This window comes from Cupressus sempervirens, chromosome 3 (genome assembly GCF_028749045.1).
Source record: "Cupressus sempervirens isolate cs-2001-9-10 chromosome 3, ASM2874904v1, whole genome shotgun sequence".
Taxonomy (NCBI): domain Eukaryota; kingdom Viridiplantae; phylum Streptophyta; class Pinopsida; order Cupressales; family Cupressaceae; genus Cupressus; species Cupressus sempervirens.
Genome location: NC_143120.1, coordinates 125,653,231 through 125,680,148, shown reverse-complemented (window position 1 = coordinate 125,680,148; position 26,918 = coordinate 125,653,231). Strand labels below are relative to the sequence as shown.

Sequence of the window (26,918 nt, the reverse complement as noted above, 5' to 3'; positions counted from 1 at the left end):
AGGAAGCAGTGGTCCCAGCAGAATTCATGATTCCGAGTCTTCGAATAGCGTTGGAAAACAAACTCGATGATGATGGAAGTTTACAAGAGCGATTAAATAATTTGAATAAATTGGAGGAGAAACGGTTGTTGGCATAGTGGGCAACGGAAGTGGCACAAAGCAGACGCAAACTCTGACATGATAAGCATCTGAAACGTAGCAGATTCCAACCGGGACAGTTAGTACTGAAGTATGACGGCCGTAATGAAATCAAGCCGAGCAAATTCAAAGTGCGATGGGTTGGACCATATAAGATTCGAGAAATTGGCGAGAATGGGGTAATCAAACTGGCAACCTTGGACGGACAGGAGATGACTCAGTCAGTTAACGGATCCAAGTTGAAACCATATCGTGCAAGGCAGTTCTCGCCGTCATTAAATCCACCATCGTCGTCAGTACAAAACTTCCTGGCGGCGACGTCATCGTGGAGGTACTGCTCTTATTTGATGTATTCGAATTTCTAAAAAAAAAAAAAAAAAGAAGGTCGTGGACAGAAAGGCCCGCGAGCAGCTGCTGTCCGCGGGTAGAGAAAGCCCCGCGAGCAGGGAACCAGACTGTCCGCGGGTTATTAAAAGCCCCGCGGGCAGATGTCCGCGGGCTTAACATTTTATAAATCCTCGCCCAGTTAGCCGCCGGCGAAAGAATGGGCCGCGGGTAGAAACAGAAAGGCCACGGGGAGGACAGGAAGGCCGCGGGTGAGGACAGAAAGGCCGCGGGGAGGACAAGAAGGCCGCGGGTGAGGACAGAAAGGCCGTGGGTGAGGAGAAGAAAGGCTGTGGATAGGACGCGGGTTAAGACAAAAGATTCAGTCCGCCAGTCAGAGTTTCTCCTCCGCCGATAATAACCTATATCGACTGTTTATCGTGAAGGGAAGGAGTGGAGCACGGTTCGGAATGCAAGTGATGCGGTTGCAAGAATTCAAATACTAGAAAAAGGAGGGACAATCACACACAGCTGTTGGCAAGTATTGGTTTAATTGGCAGCACTGTTGATTAAGATTTGTCTTCTCCTCTTCCGCGGGCTGAGATTTTTTTTATAACGGACGGAGGAAACAAAATAAGAAGAAATAAGTCATTTTTGCATGGAGTCAGCAGGCAAGCGGAAGCCGTGGAAGAGTCTGTTGGCGGCAAATATGGAGAAGAATTCAAGAGTTTTGGCATCAGGGATTCGAGTTGCAGGCCCTTCCGGTTCTAGTAGCAAGAAACAGAAAACCAAGGAGGAACTCACCTATCTCACTGTCTAGTTTGAGAGTCTTAGTGGAAGCGAATGCCGGAAGTGGTGGCAGGAGACCCCCGAGGCAGACCAAATTAAACAGATTTTGCAGCGGGCATAGGTACATTGGGCTATTCAGCTTCCCACTTTTTCCATTCGGTTGTTTGAATCAGTATTGCGCACTATGATAAAGACATATAGCGCCCGGAGCAGAACAAGTACATTCTTGTACAAAGAACATCAGATGTCAGTATCTTTTAAACCGAGGGATTTCACTAGAGTTTTCAGCATCCCTGGCCCCGATGGGAGGAAAGTGGAAATCAGGAATCATAAACTGTCACGGGAACAGAAGGAGCATTGGATAGCTCTAGTATGCAGGGATCTTACACCCGTGGAGAGGGAGACAGTAGTTCAGGAGACAAAGTGCAGAGGGCTTCGCAGAGACTTTATTCGAGAGGGTCATTGGCGTTGTATCATGGATGTTATCAAGAGCAGGTTGACAGGTGCCACTCGGGCCTCAAATATTGCATTGCCGTAGATTGTGTTTATGAATGGTATCATGCAGGGAGTGGTATATGATTGGGCCTCAGTACTTGTCGACAGGATGGAGGAATTCATGACGCTTCAGCACCGAACATTTTTCATGCCGCACCATGCCATCGGGTTGTTTCTAGAGGCTGCAGCTAGCCAGATTCCAATGGATGGCTTTGAGGCTCCTCCAAGGGGCAAGTTGGCAGACGGGGAGCCTCCCATATTCTACTGGCGACACTTAGATACAGGAGGGTTAGCAGCAGGTCACAAGAAAGTACTCCGCGAATTGGCCCCTTCCGGGGAGACAGATAGCGGACGGGAGGGCACTTCGATGAGTGACGGGGCTGAATCCGTGGAAGAAGAGGAGAGCACATCGGCTGGAGTTGACGGTGAGACAGCGGGTGGTGGGCCCACATTCTTTACCCCGCCGCAGCTGTCAACTTTAGCGCACTTAACTACCTCTTCGACAGTCATTCCGGTGTTTGGTCAATGTCATGCCCCGGTTCTTATGACTCCTCTAGCGGAGGCAGATGTCCCACGGACAGTGACGGAGGTGGTTCCACAGACAGTGACGGATGCCGTCCCACGGATAGTTGCCGAGTCATTGCCGATTGCTGTAGCGGAGGTGATTCCAGTTGCACCAGCAGATGTTACCGTCGCAGTCACACCGAGAGCGCAGTCGCCACCGCCACAATCTAAGCCGCAGGTTCGGTTGGAGGTCATTGATTGTGATGCAGTGGTCACCGTTTCATCATCCTTTTTAGCAGAGGCCGAGTCAGCCCAGCCAGTACCGGAGATGAACATGGAGCTTGCACAGGTCGACCAACTGGAGGTGATGGATAGAGCTAGTGAGTTTCTGAGGCAGCAGTTCCGACTCACTCCTGCCAAGCGGGGTCCGTCCATTCAGTCTCCTAGGCGTTCAGGAACATGGCCAGCGGTACCAAAGCCTCAGCTTCAGGAGGAGGGAATGCCACATGCCGTGGTTGCGCCAACAACAGAGATGGCGACACCGGATGTGGGCATGGCTCCTGCTGATGAGGAGGAAAACAGTGATGCGGAATGGTCATTGGAGGCCTTCGCCAAGGAGGACTATGGGTCAGATGAGGACAGGTGCCGAGATTACCTCAGGACTATGAAATCTGCATTAAAGAAGGGCCATGATGTGGCAATTCAAGCCCTGACTCGGCGGAGGGAGTGGCACTTGATCAGAGCATATATGTGTGGGATTTGTCCTCGGCGATTTCAGACTTGCTTTATAGACAGGGGCTGGCCGGCAACAGAGACAACTGAGATGTTGGCAAATTGGGCCACTGAGCCGGAGTTGGGACCCATTGACACCCCTATGATGAAGCTGACACATGAGATTGTGGGACTGTACAAAGATGTTTATTACGGTCGTCAGCATGCGGAGGCGAATAGGGTTGCAGCAGAGAGATCATTGGCAGCAGAGACTGAGGCTAGATAGAAGCTAGCCGCCGACTTGGCCGACCAGTAGGCAGCATGGGCCACAGAGCGGGCAACACTACTGGCAAATTTGGCAGTAGCGGTGCAGGAGAGGGATGTGGCTAAGCAAGGTACGGAGGCAGCGGTTCGAGATAAGGATGCGGCTGAGCACGAGATGCAGTTAGCCAGGACGCAGGCCATGGACGCGACACTTCTTCTAAAGGAGGCCGTCGAAGTCAATTCTCAGATTCAGACAGATCTCTGCATTAGGACAGAGCAGGTCTATGAGTTACGTCGCCAGCAGCACACTTCTGGGACGCCCCCTTCTCTCTAGTTTCTTCTGTGGTCTGTAAGTTCTCCTAATTTTGTTAGTCGTCAGGAGACGACTATTTTTTTTGGGGGGGATGGTGTTAGCTGACTAGATAGTTCCGGCAGTATTTTCTAGTCTGTAGCCGACGGTCCGGCGGTGTTTTGTATTTTGTAGCCGACGGTCCGGCAGTGTTTCGGTATTCTGTAGCCGACGGTCCGGCGGTAAATAAGTTGTAGTGGATAGAATAATTGTGGCCGATGGACTCCTTCGGGAAGGTTCGGCGGTAGTATTTATAGCCTGTCTGGGATCATTGTAAATCATAATTCATCTACTATTGCGAATAATAATATAAGTTCTGCTGTTCATGTTCTATTTTTTGTATGCGTTCATTTTCTTTACCTGTACGGTAAACAATACTTATTGATTTTTCACAAAAATGAATACATGTGAATGAGAGCTATGCTAAATTCGAACAAGAAGCTAAAGACAAAGGAATGAACAATTAGCAAATTCTTATTCAAATTTCACAACCACATGTACAAGGAAATTGGAGTTATAATTACATTTAATTATAAAATGGCTATGGCTTATTAATTGTGAATGTGAAATTATTATTATTACTTATTATTGGCAGTAGTTCTCACTAGTGGCTATATGACATATTTCCACCTGGCATTGTTCTCATCCTTGCTAACTTTGATTGGATGTTGCCATATCTTTCGTTGCGTTTTTTCTACGTCATCTTTCTCTCTTAGTTGTTTAAATCTGCTCCCGCACAAGGTTATCCTTGTACCTTCTTGTCCTTGAAAGGTTTTTTCGGATCACTTCATATCTTTCTATTTATTGCTATAATGATTATTTCTTCCCATCTCACATGCTTCCTCCTTTATATTGCATTCCATATTCCTTTTGCTTCTTGAAAATTCCCTTTGGCTCTCCTTGTGTGTTAAGCATGGCTTTGTACACTAATGAATTTCGGCCTTTTAATCTTCGTATCCATCTTCGGCCTCCTCAGCCTGAAATTCCCTTGCAGACCTCTGTGAACAATGAATGCCTTTCATTACTGCTATTGATCCCATCTTGAAGCAGGCCGACCAATTATGGAGCTTGCTATTTTTTTCTCCACCATCTTAGTTTGGTCTTGGAGGGTGATCTGCTATATCTATTGCTTCTTTTTCTCTATGATGTTTGGTTTTTTGTCTCCTAACATGCAGGTTTTGGTTCACCTTCTGCTGCTAGTTCGATATGCGGCTTGGTGTTTCTCAGCTATCTTCTCTTTTTGGACATGCTGATTATTAGTTTGTTTACTGTTATGATCCCTTTGGGATTTCATGTATCACTTGGCATTTTGTATAATTATGATGTAAATCGGGTTTTTGGTGCTTATTATTTCTCTCATGCCATCCTTGGCACATATATTGTAATTGAGTTTGGCCTGCCAACTCTCTTCTTGGGTAGCTCTAGGTATACTATATTTTTGTAATGGGTTATGAACATAGTTTTCTTTCCAGGTTCTTTCTCCGGGAGCCCCTTTTGAACCAGTTGATTATATTAATATAAATCAAAGTAACGAGAATCGGAATCGTATCGGAATCGGCACGGCCGAATCGAATCGTGAATCGGGGGTGAATCGCCGGTGAATTGGCAAATTTGAAAAGACTTTTTAAATGTAGAGATTTTAACAATTTAAGACTTATTTCATGCACCCTTTATTGAATATAACTTAAACACACTATAACATCATCAAATAGAAGTTGAAACTTAACATATATAAACATGGAAGTTTGTGTTTACCACATGGGGTAAAGAGTTTTTATAAGACAGCTTCACATCCAACACCTACTCCAAGTGTTTCAAAGCATATCACCCCTCTCGAAAGGCTTGCTCTATTGTTCTCTCCACCACAGACACTCCATGCCTGCAACAGCTTCAGGTCTCATCAACTGGTGAGACTTTCCACGACTGATAACCGTAGCGACTGGGGGTCTAGGGGGCAACGCCCCCAGTGGGGTCGAGGGGCAGCGCCCCCGTCGCCAAAACCAAATTTGCACTCTGAAACCCACACAGAACTATATGGAACACAATGTTTTTGTGATTTTCTTCTGATCCCACACTCTTTCTGGGAACCACTGATGTTTTACTACCTGATTATGTCTTTCCCTACTCTTGGGCATCATCCGTTATGCATTCTAAACATTTTTTATTTGTCGTTGTTTTTTTTCTTTTTTTTTTTTATAACCTATGGTTCTTCTTTTCTCTTCTCCTCTCTTCTAGTCATGCTTAACAATTAGAAGGCCCTTTAGGGTTATAACAAAGAGAAAAGGTAAAAAAGAAAGCAAAAAACATAAGTGATTTTTTTATTATTTCCAACTAAACATGCATGCTATTGCCAGCCGATTTTTGGCGATTTCTAATGGCGATTCAGGCAATTTTTTGAGTGAATCGCCGATACATGCGATTCAGGCGATTCACCCGATGAAATCGCCGATCACAATTTCCGACTCCAAAAAAATCGGGGTGCATGAATCAGATCGCTGAATCGGCGATTCACGCGATTTCAGCGCGATTCTCGTTACTTTGATATAAATCAAGGTTGCACGGGTACATGGGTACAGGAACGGGAACGGGTACGAAAACGGGTACGGGTACGCATATTTTTCAAAATAGGGGACGGGGGTACGTGTGTAGGCCTAATTTTTTTCTATATAATTAATATTTTATAGAAAATATAAAAATCAAAATATATGTCATGAGTCATGACATTGGGCATTCAAAACAAGAAATTTGAAAATATGAGCCATAAGTCAAATTATAATATATATATATATATACACACACACATATGCTATTGCTGAATGTTTAATGTTTAAAGTATTTTTCATAATAGGGGACAGAGGTACTTAGGTATGTCAAACTTATTTTAAAAATATACTTTTGTATTTATAAAAAATCTGAAATTATGAGTCATGGCAATGGTTTTTCAAAACAAGAACAGTGATAAAGTTTGCAAATGTAATGTATTGTTTTCAGTTTCAGATTTGCTATATGTTTGAAATAATAATATATGATAAATGCTTAGATGCATAACAAAGAAGGCAGACTTTAAACATGAACAAAAAGATCCTAAATCATATGACAATGACATATTGCAAATGATAAACTTATGACTTGAACAATGATAAAGTTTATTGTTAATGAGTATCAAAGTTTCAAACTGATTTGGTATTGAATTAAGGTTGATAAACAACAAGCTAATACAAAAATTAAAAAACCAAAAAAAAAAATCAGAATCTTAATCAAGGTCCTTAGCTATGATGCTCTCCACCGAGTACCCGGTACGTGGGATACGTGTACCCGGTACTTGGGTACGTGGGTACGAGTACCAGGGGTGTGGGTACGAGTACCCATGCAACCTTGATATAAATACAAAGTTTTGACCAAAAAAAATAAAATCATGGACTTGTAATCAATGGTGTCTAGCTTCAAATCGCAGCCCAAGGAAAGTTGCATATAATTGTATGTCGAGGACTTCACTGAACTACCCAGGTTAGCGTCCAATATTGCCATACTGAAATGCTACTCAAATGTATTGCAGGAGTTGACGTAGGTGACCAAAAATGGTGTCTACAGGTGCTGAATTCACATTCCCAGAATTTGAAGAACATGCACTTTATTCCCACTCTGACCAGGGACTTCCTAGACGCCCAAAATATAAATAATGTTGCAGCCTGAAGGTGCCAGCAATGGTGCCAAAAGCAGCTGAGATATAACAGACCCACGGTGGTAGTTTCTGATCACACAATATCCTGGCAAAACCACATGATGTGTAGCCCCTGAATGCAGATAATCAGACACCAAAGAAATGCCAACAATGCAGATCCACACCATTTTTCCCAACACAAATATCGCCTTCTTAGCACAGAGAAATAAGGAGACACTCTAAGTCAGAGTTAATATATGATTCAATTCAACATACATCAGCATTGAACTGAATGCAACTTCCAATATCAAACCTTCAATGCTTATCACTTCTCAGCTACAGTGATGAATAGTAGAGAAGCTAGGCAATCTTAGCTATACCTCAGTAGCTAAATTGCAAATGGAATTCTCAGAATTTCCAAACCCTTTTGTTGCCAAAATGTAACTTCACTCAAGAAGCTTCACCACACAACATTAATTAGAGGCTTCCTCTAGATTCTTTCACTTGACTTGGCTTAACCAATTAATAAATGAGACTTTCCAATGATAACTTAACTCTCAATTTAAGTGAAATTATAACTTTATAATAAGCCATTTAATAATTAATAATAATCTGGCCACAAACAATATAATAACTCCCAAAATACTCATCATTTAAATATGTTATCTGAAATAGGAGTCATATCTATTATTTCTTGATGTGACCAAATGCACTTTAAAAAAAGGAAAGGGTCCATCTCAATCAACACTCGACTTACCACAAATAGTAAGTACACCAAACTAAGCGCAGATGAAGTCCAATCTGAGCGAAACGAAGACCAAATAGTAGCTTACTGAATTGTAGAGAAGACAAGACCCTTCCAAGCGAAGCCACTACGTTAGAAGACCCTCTATACACAAAAATTAGCCTACGAGGATCACAATAATAGGCTAATCTCTCAAACTTTGGTACTGACAAAAAATGAGGACATTACAGTAGGGGTAAAGATTGTGGAATCCTCCTAACAAGAAGGGCTTGGTGAATAGGAGAAACCCTAAGAGGTCTTGGAAGTGACCTAGAATAGAGCCAAGAGTTGCTCTTTAGAGAATCTCCCTACCACTTTCGAGGCTTCCCAACATGAATTTGCTTATGCAAAATTGGGATTTGTCTTGATCATGTCACAAAAAGAAACTTTTATCCTTTTACCTCCTTTGTATAGGCCAAAGTATATCAATTTCTGTTTATTCACTCTTACAAATAGGTTGAGTCAAATCAACTCTTCATTATTATAGCATTTTGTAACTAGGTAATTTATTTTAACAAAAGTTTAAATCCACAAGTTCATTTTCAATTGTTTTGCTGAATATGTTTGCGAGATGGTGTAACTCGTTCCCTACTTTACATGTTTGGATTTTACCACATTCAAGTCACAACCCAGGCATGTTTGTTGACCTTTGTGTGATGCCATCAATTGTGCATCATTGTGAGTTTTTAAGAATACTTCAAGCTTTATTTCAATTGAGATTTTTAGCAACCATTGTCTGACTCATTCATTTTTCCACTAGTTGTAGAAAGTTGTGAACGAACAGAAACCACATGCTTAGGTGCTGGTGCATGCTTGAAGTCATACAATGAGGTTATTGTGTTGACAATATTGGAATCCTAGCGGACCAAGTTGTTTTAACAAAAACGATGAATGACTGGTGTTCATTGGGAGGTTGATTAGGGATTTAGATCAAAATACTGAGCTTTCATGAGCAGCTAGGACTCGAACCAAGGACCTTCCATTTGTTGTTAGAGTGGTCTACTAATTGAGCTTTTGGTCCTACTGGACCACTCAATCTTTTGTTCGGATGTGTCTTATAACTAACACCTCCCCTTAAGCCACATTAGGTGCTAGTGGCTCCTAGCTTGGCCTGGCTCCGATACCCTGCTGACCTTTCATGGATCAACTAGGACTCAAAACTAGGACCTTCCATTTGCTACTGGAGTTCTTAACTAGCTTATCTACTAGGCCTAATAGGACCTAAAGAGCACTTAGTTATACTCGGAGAGTGATTAATCAGTAGAGCGGCGATTTTTTACTTTTTCAAAACTTAATTAATCACAATAGTAATGTTTCAAAACATAATCATCCATATTAATAAGTCAATAACACACATGCAAGATCTAATAATAAGGAACCCAAGATGAACATCCAACTATCAGATTTATGGGAAACCCCTGTGCGAGAAAACCACAAAAAAGTATTGCTATATAAATGTTTTTCTGGGCACCACCTTACTTCATTGACAAAGCTTGTTTCTCGGGCACCAATCCACAAGAGACCAATCCCCTACAACTGGGCACCAACCCGGCAAGAGACCAATCTCTTTCAACAAGAGGCACCGACCTTCTGATCTCTGTAAATAGTTGGCACCAACCTTCAAGAGAGCAATAAGATAGATGTTTGGGAACTTGTTCTAGTTTCCGCCCTAAGTCAAGCTCAGATAATGCTCACTAAATCACCGATATCCACCTTTAAACATCTACTCATAGATCTGCAATATATCTACAAACAAACCTGCAATTTGATGTTTAATAATTTTTAAAAAAAATCTGCCATTTAGCTGCTCCAAAACTCTGGTTTTTCTGCTCTTAACTCTGCTATGAAATCTAAAAGTACATCGATTAATTGCTTTCTTTAAAACATTTTGCAACCATAGTTTATATCTTCATAAAGGGTCCAACATCATGAAAGGATATCTTATTTTTAAAGGATGGAACTTTTGTTCTTAAACCAATTTTTTCAATTAACCTTGATCACTGCAATAGGGGCCGGATCCTCTAAATTATATTTATAATTCAAATTGAAAAACTCGAAAACAGGTTGTCACACTGGGGAGGGTCAGCCTCAGCATATAAACATTTATTTACAATTTTTAGTTTACTCTAAAGAGGGTGCCAAACTGCCAAGGATTGGCCTAGACGAATTTATTCAAGTGCAAAGAGAATAAAAGATAAATATGGCTTGTGAAGAGCACATTTAAAATGTGGGGGCTGGGGAGAGTTGGGGGGTGAATTTTTATTTTAGAAAGTTTAAACACATGAAACGACATAAACTAGAGATAGGAAAGATAGAGGAAACATCAATACGGAGAACACCAATTTTCACATGGTAAACCCTTTCTGGTAGAAACCCAAAGTAGATCAATAGCTTTCATTAAACAAATGGGTACCGACCTAGATTACATAAGTGAGCACCGACCCTCTTTGCAGCACCAACTTCAGTTTTCATACAAACTCAAAGAATGCACTGAAAGAGTTCTTGATTGATTATCTGCAACATGTTGAAAAAGACAACCAAAGTATATCCCACATAAAAAATGAAGACAGCAATTAACAGCAGAAAATCTTGAAAAGCTTAACATGCAGCATACATGCTTGTCTCCATAACCTCTAACTAAGGAACGGCTGAGGTATTTATCAATTGCTTCAAAAGTGGATCTTTGATTTCAATATTACACAACCGTCGTCAGGAATAAGCCACCTAATTCACAGTCAACAAAATAATTTGAAACTGTCGCTCAGAAAGGATAAATAAATTAATGAGCCACCAAGAATCAATGTCTGAAACTGTCAGAGAACATGGACACCTGCAACTACCATGAACCAAGAATAATACCATATTGCCTCACTAAACTATCATGTCCAGCAGGTGATATTTATTTCACCAAACAATAGCATAGATAAAATACTAAGCTACCGATTTGGGTTTGGGGACGGATTTGGGTTTGGGGTTCGGGTTCATGGGTTTGGGCAATTTTTTTCCCCCATTTGGGTTCGTGGGTGGGTTCGTGAGTGTGTGTGTGTGTGTGTGTGTGTGTGTGTGTGTGTATATGTGCAAAAAAAAAAAAAAGAAACTCGCATAGTTGTAAAACTAAGTCATTTCATAGTATGAATATATCAATGTTACTTGGTTATTGATCAATGCCAAATGTCAAAGATAAACATTAAATACCCACTCATTAATCTATGTTAATGTTGTAAATAAAATCATACATTGAATTACTTAAAAGCAAAATAGAATTTCAAAACATAGACTACTTCATCAGATTGATAGATAATAAATTACAATTTAGTAAAGTTTGAAACATGGTGATAAATCATAAATGAGTCAATGACAAATGTTTAAACATAGTTTATCGATGATCATAGACTCATAGTATCAAAGATGCAAATGCCCTTCAAGGGTTAAATAGTGCATCAAAATATGAGGGATCAATGGCTTCATCCTCGTCTATATCATTTTCCTTATCATTGGAACCCAAACTGGTTCCACTAGCCTCAGATGCAACCACATTCTCCTCCTTGTCCTCAACATCTAGCAAGGCAATTTTAGATATATCCTGGATAGTCATATCCAAGTCATAAGTCTCGGGTAGTACATCCCACAACTTCTCTGGTCCTTTCTTATATTCTAGATCCTTTCGTGATATGAGGCGCCAGTTGTGAAGAATAAATACCAAGTCCGCTGCTTGCTTCGAACCCAACCGGTCACGCTTCACTGAGTGGATAAAGGAGTATGTGCTCCAATTCTGCTAAGCAACAGAAGAGCTCGCAACCTAGATAGACAACCAACACAATTTAAAAAAATTAGAAATTGTAATTTTACAATATGATAGGAATTTAAGAGTGCTAATTCGACAAGCTAAGTGGCCATAAGAAAAGGAAAAAAAAGCTTAAACACATACTTGTGACAAGACCTCAATGGCAGGAGGTTGGAGGTATATGTAACTTTGCCCATGTAAGTACCACCATCCAATGGCGTCCATTCTACTTTAGTCATTGATTGCATCAAGGTTTGCATTTTTGCCTGAGACAAAATCTACAAACTCTCTCCTTACATTCGATGCCACATCAGGATCACTAAAGAGCCTGCTAAATGCCCTCTTATACCCAGTAGCAACTTCAGGATCTCTGTATGGTGCCACTTTTCCAAGAATAGAAAGTATCTCACCGCTATAATATCTGGGAGAAAGTGCATATACCAGGAGGTGTAAAGGTGTAGTCATCTTGTTCCAACAATGTAGAACAATTTTCTTCACCTTATTATACAAGGTATCCTCAGGATCCTGCTCTCTTCTCTGAATGACCTGGGATGTCAAATGATGTAGATGTAAGTTATCTTGATGTAGTGTTAATAACTTAAATAAAATAAAAAATCAAAATCTCTTAATAAACAAGGATAAAGTATTGTATAAAAATTTTAACTCACCAATTTCATTCTTTCTACCATGGAGTCCATGGCATCATATATGTCCCTCAAACAAGGCTCATCAGTGTCAGCATATCGAAGTATAGACATGATGGGCTCGGTGAGTTCTAATGCATATTCCAACCTATTTCGAAAATCATCACTCAAGATCATATCCTTTACAGTTTTAGCCCTTTTCATATCGGCTTGCTTCAATCCACCCCATTTGTTGCTAATAACCATTTGACACAATGCTTCTTTCACCCTCACAAGTCGTCTAAGGATGATTGTGTGTGAAGCAAACCTTGTTTCAACAACCTATTACCATGTTAATTCAAATTGTAAGTTAATATAATAACACATTTCAAATATCAAATATGTAAACAACACAAAAATTAAAAAATATGTATTCAATTATGTAAAGTATGACGCAAAAATTAAAATGATAAATGAAGCTAAATAAAGTTTAAAATTTACCTTAAATAATTCCAAGCGGGAGAAAGTTTTAAAAATTGCTTGTGACATATGGTGGTTTGTCACAAACATTTGGATTTTCTCACCCTTCTCATACACTTTTTTCACCCATTCAATTTGGGTACCAATTTCTTTCATCACCAAGTTCAAGGAGTGGATAGTGAATGGTGTCCAAAAGATATGCTCATATCATGCTTCTACCAAAACACCTGCAACTTTACAAACTTTAGCATTGTCCGTTATTACTTGGACAACATTGTCAACTCCCACGAACTCTATGGATTCAATCCGAAGTTTGGCAATAAAATTTGCATCCTTTACCTGCCCTTCACAATTAATCGGCCTAAAAAACATTGCCACCTTGGGGCAAACAACAATCACATTTATTAATGGACGATTTTTGCAATATTTTCCATCCATCAGAGGCAATGCTCAACCTCGTTTGGATCCAAGAATCTCTTATTGGTTTGAAGAGGTTTTCTACATTCTTTCTCTCATTATGCAATATGGTGGTTCTCAACTTTTCATATCTAGGGGCTCGATAACCACGAGGTGCTTCATTTATTGCTTGCACCAACTCTCTCCATTAAGGTGATCTCACTAGATTGAATGAAACACCATTCATAATGAGTCTTTATGTCAGCAATTTCTCTCTTTTCATTTTCAAATGCCTTATCTAATGGGCCTCTCTTGTGGGATGGGGTGTTTCTATTTCATCTTCATCCGTAGATGGGGTAGGTAGGAAGGGATGTGGTCTAGTGGTTGTTTGAGAGGGTGGTGTTGATGGTTTTTGCTTTGATTTATCTTTTTTCGCCTTTGACACTAACCTATCAGCCTCTTGTTGTTCTTTTAACATGCCTGCTATTTGAGAAGCCGGCACCCCCTTTTTTACCTCCCTCCGGGGGCCCCTCACACATGCTAATCCCTTGACCTGGTGGGCCTATCAAATGATGTTTAACTCGGTAATATGAGCTTCTATATTGGTTTTGGCAAAAATTGCATTTCCATATATACCCTCCCCTTCCAACACATTGCTCAATTCTTCTTGTATACTTCCACAAAGGAGAGCTTTTATCAATTTTAAATCTTTGGGATCCCACCCCACCCACTGAACCCTACCTACTCATTCTATGATTCTTGTAATCTATTAAAAAAATAAAAAATAAAAAATTCAAAACTTATGCAAAAAAGTTGATAAAAAATTAGAACAATAAAAATACTAAAAACAAACTATGAAAGAAGAAAAAGGAGGACCAAATACATACCTGGAACACTTGGCACTAATTATTTGAAGGATTTGAGACTCCACAAACAATCTCTACAACCTTCTCTTCAAATTTGCAAAATGGCCACACCAAAATGAGAGAGCAAAATGAGAAAGCAAATGAGAGATTAGATGAATGAAGAGTATCTAACATGCCTTCCTTCAGGGTTTGAAAAAAAAACAATAAAAAAACTCATTTTAAAACTTTTTATGACCACTTTATGGCCCCACATGTTGTGGGTCCTCTCGGATTCGCCCGGGTCTGTGGCAGGTCCGAGCAAGGTCTGGGCAGGGTCCTTGTTTGGGCTTGTTGGTCCACCTGGGTCCACGCACAGGTCCGCACACAGGTCTGCCAAGGTCTATGCAAGCGCTAACCCAGGCAGATCCACAGGCCCAAACACGGACCCTGCCTAGATCCGTAGTGGACCTGGGCTCGAATCCGGACCCAAACCCTAGCTTCAGGGTCCGAACCCAGCAACTCAGATAAAATATGATTGTCACTAATTAAGACAATCATTGTTTACCACATAGATTAATTGATTAATGCACATAGACAATGAACACGGGCAACAAAACTCTTTTTATTATTTGCATATGCCAAGAGATTACATGCAGATGCATAAGATAAGATCAGATGATTTACAATGATCCCAGACAGGATATAAATACTTCCCGCCGAACCTTCCCAAAGGGGTCCATTGGCTACATAACAATCCTAATCTACCCGTCGGCTACAAAATCTTTACCCACACATGAGCCCGTCGGTTACACAGTTTCTACCGATGACATCATCCCCCCAAAAGAAAAGGTTGTCTCCAGACGACAGTTACAAAATATCCGAGCAAATTAAGAAACAAAATACAGTAACTAACTATTACAACAAGATAGATCACTTCCACATTTGTCCTGTGCCTGTACAAAACTGGCCACCAACCCACGATGCATCTGTAGCCTTTGCTAACACAATACTATCTCCTTAGTCAAGCTAACCTTGATAGCCACCTATTGTTGCTTTCTCTGCTTCCACTTTTGGGGTACTCTGCACCAAGTGTCATTGTACTGTCTTCAACTGGATGATCAGCTCCTCCCGAGCTCTCTATTCATCCACCAAGACAGCTTCACGTCCAACACCTATTCCAAGTGCCTTAAAATGTAACATCCGTCTCAAAAGGCTTGCTCCAGTGCTCTCTCCACCTCTGGCACACTATGCCTGCAGCAGCTCCAGGTCTCATCAACTGGTCACACTTCCCACGACTGATAACCGCAATAACTGGAGGTCTAGGGGGCAACGCCCCCAATGGGGTGCCGCCAAGACCAAATTAGCACTTAGAGACCCACACAAAACTACATGGAACACACTATTTTTGTGATTTTCTTCCGATTCCACTCTTTCTGGCAACTGCTTCTGTTTTCCCTTCCCTTTGGCATCATGTGTTACTCGTTCCAAACTGCTTCAATCTATAGTCGTTTTTTTTTGCTCCTTCACTTTTGACTGCTTCCTTCTGCCTTCACTCCTGGCAAGATGCCTGATTGCAACAATTTACTAACCTCTACGGGAACATCAGCCACATGAATTCATTCCACGGAAGAATAAAACACCCCGAAATCATAAACACCTTCGCTGAGATAGCACCGTCCGTAGAAGAGGGGTTCTACAAGAATGAAGTCTGTGGAAGAAAAGACTTAGCGGTGGGCAGAAGATATCCACGGAAGTCAGTCCATAGAAAGACATAAAATATCCATGGGAAGACGAAGAAAACGTCCGCGAGAAGAGGAAAGCACATCCGCGGGAGAATAGAAGGCATCCGTAAACAAAATAAAGGTAGCCGCGGGAGAACATACGCCGTCAGAGAAGAGTTAGGTTGTGGAAGAAAGATGATGCACCATGGGAGAACTAAAGACATCCGCGGGGAAACATTACTCAAGGCAACCCACAATCACCATGCCACCCACGGACAAAAAAGCAAGCACGCGGAAATAAAAGGAAACCCACGGGAGAAGGAATGCCACTATGGGTGAAGAAAACAAGGGCGCAGGATAAGAAAGGCAACCCGTGAGAGCACAAGTCTTGCCGCGAGGGAATACAACCATCCGTGGGATCAAAAGACTGACCGCAGACAATCTAAGACTGTCCCCGATAATGGCGCCAAATGTTTACCGCATAGATTAATTGATTAATGCACACAAACAATGAACATGAACAACAAAATTCCTTTTATTATTCGCATATGCCAAGAGATTACATGAAGATGCATAAGATAAGATTAGATGATTTACAATGATCCTAGATGGGGTATAAATACTTCTCGCCGAACCTTCTCGAAGGAGTACGTCGGCTACATAACAATCCTAATCTACCTGTCAACTACAAAATCTTTACTGACACATGAGCCCGTCGGCTACATAGTTTCTACCGACGACAATCACTACCTTTGACATTAATGAAAAAATATTTAATAGGTTGGCCTAGGTAGGAAACTATGATAAATATTTATGCAATTTAATATTTAAATTGCCTCATCTATTTGTGTGCCAAGATAAATTAGTACTTGAGTTGGCCCTTTGACATCAATGACAATAACTCAATAAGACTAACCCGTCTTTGGCTAGATGTGACATATTGCCAAAACAATAGTGATCTGTGATCTAAATTGTGGCTAATACGACATAAATTTGAGTAATGTGGCTTGTGGAATTAATGATCATAGAATTTGCAAATATATAATTATGGAATTTGCAAATAAATAATATATGAATGTTATCATGAAAATAGTTAACGTAAAGTGGGCAACATAGCTCTTTAAGGGAGAATAAATTGACCCTCATATTTTAATGTTAGTATGTCAAACTAACACCATGGATAATGATAGAAACCCTATAATGTCAATATTAGAGATTGTTATGGTCTCATTTGGCCAACATGACTAGGATTAGTATAATCTCCATTTGCCATAATATTCTAATGATGCCAACATATGCATATGTGATTGGGCTTGGATAGAGGATGTCTTCTCCAAGAAGAACCTTAAGAGGTGCACTCCAAAGAAGACAATGGAATAACAAAAGGTTAAGAAACCTGATCTGGAGAAGTTCTTAAGGTTTGGGTTAGAATAGTATAATTAGAATTGTTATTGTTTTGTTTTGATATTTATTTTGTAGGTTGTGATTCATCTTAAGATAACTCTAGTATAGGGGACATTACAGTGGTATCGGAGCATAATCTTGCCATCCTATGGAATTTTGTTGGATTGCACAAAATTATCAACACATCTAGAGAACTATGGCAAAGCAATTAGCCCAAGAGTTGAGAAGCTTCATGGTATAGATAAATGAAAGGTTTGAAAGAACCAATGAAAAATTTGAGAGCTCCAACAAAATAGTACGGGAAGTTATACAAAAACTAAGAAACAACAATCACAGTGAAATATCCAACCCAAATATGAGGAGGGATTCTCATTTTAATCATGAGGAAAATGAACCCTCGTCACAAAGTTCAATTCCTCAAGTGTAACATACGGATTTTCATATCTAAATCAAAGAGGGTTTAAACTAAAATCTCCCAGTATTTTTAAATAGACAACTGAATCCTTTTCACATGACATTAACTGCTTTTATCAATTAACTGAAAATAACTGAGATCACATTCAATTGAAATAACTAGATCAACGATTAACTATTCACAACTGTATTCATGTTCAATTGAAATAAATAGATTAACGATTAACTAGCATAACTATATTCATGATCAACTGTAATAACTAGATTAATGATGAACTATTCATAACTGTATTCATGATCAGCTGAAATAACTAGATTAATGACTAACTAACATAACTGTATTCATGATCACCTAAAATAACTAAATTAATGATTAAGGAAACATAGCTGTATACAAGTAAAGTAAATGCTTAACAAGAAAAGGAGTGGAACATATAAGTATCATCGGAGGATCTTTAGCTGGTTGTGCAAGCTTCGGCTTTGGTGAGAGGAGAAGCATTGACATAGGCTTAACCTCCCAACCTTGGACCATACTTATCCCCACACGTTCTATCATATCAGAATGGCCTTCCCTACCTCGAGATTGGGCTTGTGATGTTCTTTAGTCCAACCATTTGAGCATCGTGGTATTATGAATGTTCGCTCAGTTATGAAACGAACATGCTTACATAACTGGTGTTACTGGCGTCAAGTGATCATTAGATGGCACACATGCCTATAAACTACCTTGGCCAAGGATTTCCGATGGGTTCAATGAACCAATCACCACCGCTTGACTTGACAACAGGATTCATTATAGAGATGAGCATGAGCTATTAAGTATATTTCATTTAAGGTATTCTTGTTTGATTTCTCTTTTGTTTTCTTGCAGATTATTTCCACCTCTTCACCATACTTGGCTACACAGTTGGTGATTCCCAGATGTATTAAAATTATGAGCACTCTGCCCTTTTACATCTCTTCAACATATCATGACTATCGTGCCGGTGATTCCTAGGTGTTTTGGAAAGGTTATGAGCAATCTGCTCTTAATATCTTTTATCATAATTTGAGATAACATCAAACTTATTATTGAAATCACTAATCAGTAACTTCATAAAGGTTTTTACTACATTTTGAAACTCCTTTTAAGAGGTACTACTCGACTTCTTTAAAGATGGTTCTGGATACAATGAAATAAAAAGAAAAAGCTCAATGTATATCACAGGGAATGTTCAACAACTTAAATAGTATGATCATAGTTATAGAGAAGGAGACTCCTAAACTTAGCCAGCTGCAATGAAATATGTTTTCAAAAACATTGAAAGGTAATTCATGACCTGATATGTATTGCTTGAGGAACTGGCAAACTGATCGGCTCCCTCTCGTTACTTAAAAACGTCACTTCCAGTGCTTATATCTCTGTATTCCAGCTGGAATACTTGCTCGTCTATGGTGAAATCGCACTATCGGAACAAGGTTGTAACAATAATACATTGCAGACGTAACAATGGCAGATTGCAGACGTAACAATGGTATATTGCAGACGTATCAATGGCAAATTGCAGACTTAACAATGCAGGGTTGAATTGGTTAATGAGACAAGGAAAAACTGGAACTTAGCAAGGTAGAAAGAAGTTCGGGCACCAAGGAAAAGGTGATCCTGTCTCTCCCTCACGGCTTCCATATATGGAGAGTGATCATGACTCCTTGGCTTTTGTCGGTTTCAAAAGATTATAGCCAATTCAAAATTCCAAGTATTAAATTGATTATGAAAAGAGAGGGAAAGAAAAATAAAAAAAATAAGAGTTGGAAAGATTATAATTTAAATTGTTATTATAATATATACTTATATACGTTCATGTAAGTATATCAATGGGGCGACATCATTAAATTACGTTATTATAATTTATTGGTGCCATTTCATTTTTATATTTATATGTACGTATGCAAGTATTTATTATAAAATTATGATGAAGATTAATAAAAAATCTCTTGAGGTATGTTTTATATTTTAATTAGATTATTTTATGTTTCCTTAGATTATTTTCTTAATAGCTCATGCAGATCCCATAAATGTATCTTGTGATCAAGTCGTTGCATCCTTTCCAAAGAAGTTTAAGGTCATACTTGCCGATCCTGATGACTGAACTAAGCGAACATCCCATTCCGATGATCCCGTTTAGCAATGCTTCCCCCCTCTACATCTTCTCCTGCAATCACCCATGAAAACACTTATGCCATAATAATAATTCTATAATAATTTCATATAAACATAATAATCATTATTTTAAATCTAGCAACTACTAATCATCTAATAACAATTAATGGTTAACGACTATCTTCATTAACAGTTAATAAAATGAATAAAAATAACTACCTATTTCACATGATCATGAAAGAATAATCTATTAAATCCAACGGTTATGAACAAGTTTAAAATTAGGTCAAAATTTTGAGATGTAACATCAAGATACCTTTCCTTCGTTCATTCAAAGTGAAGAACCATTCATAAAAGAAGAAACAACTGCAAACAATGTGGAAGAAATTGCACAAATGTATGCAAATATGGAGCCAAACATTAGGCAACTTATTCCCTTTAAGGAGTACTATAAAACCAAAACCATGGCAAACAAAATGAAAAATCATATTGACAAAGACCTTAACAAGAAGATAAGTAAGGTATTACTACCATGTTTAAATGGGTCAGGGAGGAAACTGCTCAATCAGGGGTCCAAAAATTGGATAAATATCTATCCCTTAGCCCCATGACCGAAGAAGGTGCCATTAAGTTCTCCATACCCACTTAAGAGGGTCAGCCCACAAATAGTGGCATCACGGTCTCACTTTCCTAGGCCACAAAAAGATCACTACCTATGGTGAGTTTACTCAAAGATCGATGAGTAGGATTGACTAAAGAGTCCCTGAGTGGTACTTCCAAGAGCTAACTCGCCTCAAACAAATAGGACCAACAGAGGAATTTGCCAATCAATTTTAAAACCTATCTGTAATGGTCCCAAATCTGCCCCAAGTACCCCGTGAACCCCAAAACTTAGAGGAAGCCATCAAAAAAGAAAAAGAGGTTGAGTCTAATGCACCCAAAGAAAGACCCAAAAATGCCTCATCGAAAATACCTTATCGGAATGATGCAATCGGGAGAGATCAACAAGAGATACTATGCATTATTTGCAAAAAAACTTGGAGCAAGGAACATCGATGTCAAGAAAAGGAGTTGATTTAGAAAAATCTATGCTTTAAATGTAAGAAATCTTGGGCGCGTGGCCTGTCAGCCGACTGGATGGTCTCGGCGATGTTTCTGTAGCCGACAGAATGATTGTCGTCAGTGTTTTGTATTTTGTAGCCGACGGGTAAATAGTTTGTAGTGGATATAATGTTTGTGGTCGACGGACTCCTTCAGGAAGGTTTGGCGGATAGTATTTATATCCCATCTAGGATCAAATAGTTTGTAGCGGATATAATGTTTGTGGCTGACGGACTCCTTCGGGAAGGTTCAGCGGATAGTATTTATATCCCGTCTAGGATCATTGTAAAGAATAATTATCTTCTACTATTATTCGTCTGATGAAGCATAATGTAATGTCTGGCATATGCGAATATAATTCTGCTATTTCTGTTCCATTGTTTGTATGCGTTCATTTATTTTACTTGTACGGTAAACATGGCCATCACTGTAAAAGGGGGCAAATGAACAAGATAAAAGAAACATGCGAAGGAAAGGACCCCAACAAAAAGGCACGGGAATGAGAATAGAACCTTTCCGAGAGGTCACCCATCCCAGCACTACTCCAGCTTGAGCATGCTTAACTACAAAGTTTCGTCCATGGTTAAACCCACTCTGCTTGCAACCCCATTTGTGAAACCTTCACCAAGTGTTATGCATTATGAACCATTCGTTAGAAAGTCCCTTAAGCTCATCAGTTGATAAGTAGGAGATAATTTCGACAACAAGTCAAATTGTGATATTGCTATCAGGATTTAACTCTACTATCACATTTGAGTAGCCTTCAGTGCTTATGTGTTTCTAATGTTCTTGTTAGTTATACTGAGTTTCTGGATTAGATTGTGTAAAGATTTTGATGAAAAAAAATCTTTACACAATCTAATCTAGAATCTCAGTATAACTATCATGGATTGTGGGAATCTGATCGCATTAATGTTCTTGTTAGATGAGGGTTGTAAATGTTCAATCAAATGAGAGGGGAATGCACATCCACTCCATTTGAGAGGCTTTTAATTAGGGTGATCATAAGTAAAACAACAGCAAAGGCTTTTTTGCTGCTGGAAATAAGATGACTACAATATGATATAGATAAATAATAGGATCAACTGACAAGAACTATTAGATAAATGAATCCTGTGTTATTCCATTCTTTCAATGAACTTTCCTTTTTAAGCATATTTGTGCACTGAACTTTTCCAAGGATCTTACTTATGTAACTAATGAATGCAGAACTGGATGGCCCTGGGTTGGATGTTCTTTTAATTAGGGATGTCTACCACCGTATCCTCCAACTATATAATCCAGAGGTGGATGACTGATATAAACCATCATAAATTTTGTTTTATTATAAATTTGCATGATCAAAATCTTTTTGTTATATGTGCAACCTCTAACATATGATTTCTCTATTTCTTCAGATATTAACAAAGCTATGCAAATCTATTATGCACTTGTTAAGTGGGATTGAGAAACATGTTAGCAGCGTTCCAGATTCTCGCTGGAGTAGGGTATGTGGGCTTTAATTATTTCATAGGGAAGCTGGTTACTGTAGTTAATATTATTGCACATTCTGGTTTTAGTATAATAGATATATCCAGCTGTTTTTAGGGGTTTCATTAGTGCACTATAGAGGTAGTGTGGTTTATAAATGACAGAATCCAATGCAATTCTATGGAATGCCATTTGCTTTGACATACATAAGCTCTGTTTTTTAAAATTTGAGTTGAAGGGTTAAACTTCATTTTGATTAGAAGGGCCACATCAAAATGTCAGTCCAGAGATAGAATGCTTTGTGCTTTCCTTGCATCATATTATGATTATAAACAATAAATTTGAGACTTGGTTTTTTCAAAAGTCAAATATGAAATGACCCTGCTGAAATCTATGTTTACATTGTCATGTCCCCATTTTAAGATAGAATTTAAATACTAATTCGATGATACGATATAATTAAATAAATAATGACAATAAAATCATATATTAGTAGTGATATAAAAATATACATAAGAAATAATGATAAGATATTATTATAATAGAAATAATAATATATATAATCTATTATCAATAGATAAATTTTAAAATAAGATTTAAAATAATTAAATAACAATAAAACAACAAGAATGAATAAATAAATAAAATTAACTACAAGAGAATATTGTAGAAAGTATATTACCTTTCTAAATAGGATTTTAATAACAATTGAAAATAAATATCAAATAAATAAGTAAATAAATAATATAAATTAAATAAATCCAATGAAAAGTCGAGAGATTTAGTAAAGAGATGTGACTCCTTCAAATTAAGATATAAAAGATAGGAGAGTTAATTTGAAACGGGAAGAAGAGGAGGAAAAGAGAGGCGTTAAAGAAGGATTAATTGAAGAGGAAAGGAATGTGAAGAAAATAAGAAAGTGGATTTCTAAAAGATAATAATGATGAAAGGATGTGACTTTTGGAAAGGGTTGTAATTATGAAGGGTTGTGAATTTTTGAATGAATTATGGTCATAAAAGAAAATATAAATATAATGGGATTTCTTCAAAAGGAGGAGGAAATGAAGAACCTTATATGATTCTAAGATATATTATATCTATATGATACACATATATTATTAGTTTTGATCATATATCAATGAGTCTAACTATTGTAGTATTAGTAATGAGATTGTAATATCAATTATAATAGTGAAATCAGAAATATATATCCTCATTTTAATCGTACTACTATTTGGCAAATAAAGGATGACTGAAGTGTGGCCAACAAGGGGTTGTAAATTCAAAACAATAGATCTTTTTCCCAAGATAAGGTAGGGGTCAGCATTTTGTAGGCCTTTGGGATACCAACTTGAACCTGTAAACTTTGAGGGAACCCATTGATAGTGGTTTCTAGACAACTTGGTTAACACCCACTACTTCCATCATGACCTAGCATACTAATAGGGTTGTACAAGAAGCGTCACAAATAACTTTAGGAGTATGGTGTTACCACGGAGGGGCCTGTATAAATCTAAGCTAATGGATCATATCCCAATAGAGAGTAGGGGTCAACAATCTGTAAGCCTTCAGGATGTGGACTTGAGTACCACAAGTTGTCTAAGGGCTCAGACTTTGATGCCACTTTACTCAAGAATTACCCTGGCCACGACTTGGGTTTCGAGAAACTTGCAAGACTCCTCAAAACTCTGAAATGCTGCCAATCTGCTTCAAAAGTTAACACTTGTTGTCTTTATGATCAGAGTTAATAAAAATGCAAATTTTAAATTAATTCACAAAGTGCACAGTATGTACCCTGACAAAACCTTGCAATGTGAAGGTGAAAAACGCAACACTAGTAGTATATCACTGCCCTCTAGTCTGTATATTGTTCTTGTGTAAACGGTGGTATCTGAATGACTTGTGAACCACTTTATATATCCCCCTTAATGTCAGAGATGTCACTTGGGATGTGTCTTATGCAATATGGAGATACACCCTTCCAAGTGATTGATGGTTACTAACTCATACCTCTTTGTTATGGTAACTGCTGCTTGAGTTTATGTTTATTTAACTGTAATTATACATTTGTTTGTTAGCTCATGGCTTTTAATATTCTGGTCTCATTAAGTCCACACCACTGTAATCAAACAATATATGATTAATTAATTAATTGCTGAAAGTATTTTATAGTTAAATATGGTCTCAAGTGATGTGATGCATCACTTGAGACAATTAGATAGTTTAAGATATCCTCTTGATGCTAATGAACAACACTCCCTCTTAGCTATGGAGGATGTACTCAAATATTTGAGTTTAAAGAGTAATGTCTATGATGAGGGTTGATACCTCAATTTTTCTGTCTCAAAGAAATGCATTACAAGGGCTAAAGACTCCAATTTCTCCATCTTAGAGAAACACACTACAATGGTTGACACCTCAAGTTTCCCGTCTAAAGTAAATTGCTCTACGAGGGCTAACACCTCAAATTTCTTCGTCTCAAAGAAATTGCACTATGAGGGGTAACATCTCCAATTTCTTTGTCTCAAAGAAATTGGCATTACGAGGGCTGACATCTCAAATTTCTCTGTCATAGAGATAATGCACTTTAAGGGTTGTCACCTCAAAATTCTTCATCTCAGAGAAATCGTACTATAGTACATCTTAAGGAATCATTGATGTTGAGCCTCCCTCTCAGCCAGTGCTTTATTCTCCACAATTCCAAGTTTGTCTCAAGAGTGCACAAACTTCAATCTGGCAAGTGGCTTGGTGAGAATATCAATAGTCTGGTCATCAGTGCTAATGTACTTCAAATGGATAGCATTCCTTTGTACCATATCTCTAATATAGTGATATTTGATCTCTACATGCTTTGTTCTATCATGAAACACATGATTGACATAAAGCTTCACACAACTTTGAGTATCACAATGAATAACTTTAGGATCCAATGATTTTCCAAACAATCCTGCAAGGATCTTTTGAAGCCATACTGCTACACTGGTTGCAACATATTCAACTTCGGTTGTACTTTGGGCAATATAAGACTGTTTCCTGTTGCACCCAAAAATCATAGCAGATCCCAAATTAAAACAACCACTAGAGGCGCTCTTTCGATCAGTGACACTTCCTGCTCAATTAGAATCTCTATAGCCTTGGAAGTCGAAGTCCACACTAGAAGAGTTCTTCAAGTCATATCCAACTATGCCATCTAAGTATCTCAAGATATGTTTAGCTATTACTAGATTTATCTGTTTGGTTTCACACATGAACTGGCTAAGTGCAGTCACTGCATAGCAAATATGTACTCTATTAACTAGATACATAAAGAACCCAATGCACTGTTTGCAGAGAGTAGGATCTGCAAGATTTGACTAAGTTGCTGATTTACTCAACTTTTTCAAATTGGTTTCCATCGGTGTGGACATAGATTTACAATCTAACCTCCAAAATCTATTTAAGATGTCAATGGTGTATTTTCCTTGGCCTAGGGTAAAACCATCAGGTCTTTTTCATACTTCCAGTCCTAGAAAGAAGTGCATAGGTTTTAGATCCGTCATCTCCATTTCTGAAGTTGGCTTCTGCTTGCATCTAGAGATGAGATGTTCTTTCTTTGCAAGAAATAAATCATCAACATATAGTACCAATATTAAGGCTTCACTATTGAGTACTTTGAAGTAAAGATTCATATCAACATTATTCTTACAGAATCCCAAACTCCTTAGGTTTTTTTCTATTGTTTAATACCATGCTTGAGGAGCCCGGTTAGGACCATATAAGGCTTTCTTTAACTTACACACATGAGACTCTTTCTCATTAATCACAAAGCCTTCAAGTTGGTCAATATAGACTTCTTCAATAACACCATTGTGAAAACCTCTCTTCACACCCATCTGATGTAGCTTTCATCCTTTAGTTGCTGCAATGGCAAATCATTCTAATGGAAGTGTATCGAGCAATTGGAGAAAAGGTTTCTTCATAGTATATTCCCTTTTTCTAAAGAAACCTTGTACAACAAATCTGGCTTTGTATTTTTCAATGCTTCCATCAGCTGCATGCTTGATCTTGAATAGCCATTTGGAAGATACAACTGACTTCCCTTCAGGTCTAGGTACAATATCTTAAAAATTGTTCTTAGTAATGGATTGATATTCTTTATCCATAGCATCTTTCCAGACTTGTTGTTTAGAGACTTCCTCAACACTGGAAGGTCTAGTCTGAATGATATTACACATCAATGCAACATAGCTAGAGAATCTATGTGGCCTTTTACTTCCTCTAAAAATGCCTCGAGGGAACTGCAAACTTTTCTGCCTCTTGCATATTTTTCCTTACCCATAGAGGTCTCTTTTATTTGCAATGATATCTCTAGGCCCATCAGTAGGATCCAAAGGATCAATTGAATCATCAGTATTATCCGGTTCAGTGAACTCCCTCCGAAACTCAGGAGTGCGATCAAGGTCCATGTTGTAATGCCCCCGGGATGGGAGCTGACTTAATTTACTCTTTAATGGTCATATGAAGATTTGGGTTTCCCTTGAA

The 26,918-nt window shown here is 38.6% G+C and overlaps 1 protein-coding gene across 5 annotated transcripts in view; it reads left to right on the top strand.

Moving 5' to 3' along the window:
* The window catches only part of LOC149565101 (uncharacterized), a 339,748-nt gene that overhangs the window by 156,808 nt on the left and 156,022 nt on the right, over positions 1–26,918 (top strand). For all 5 annotated transcript variants that reach the window (XR_016361996.1, XM_089818649.1, XM_089818648.1 and 2 more), the window contains 2 exons: positions 22,137–22,213; positions 22,325–22,414. Coding sequence is in view for 4 of the 5 variants with exons in the window: in XM_089818649.1 (XP_089674775.1) it covers positions 22,137–22,213; positions 22,325–22,414 (167 nt within the window). In the remaining variant the exon portion in view is untranslated. The remainder of the gene's footprint in view (positions 1–22,136; positions 22,214–22,324; positions 22,415–26,918) is intronic.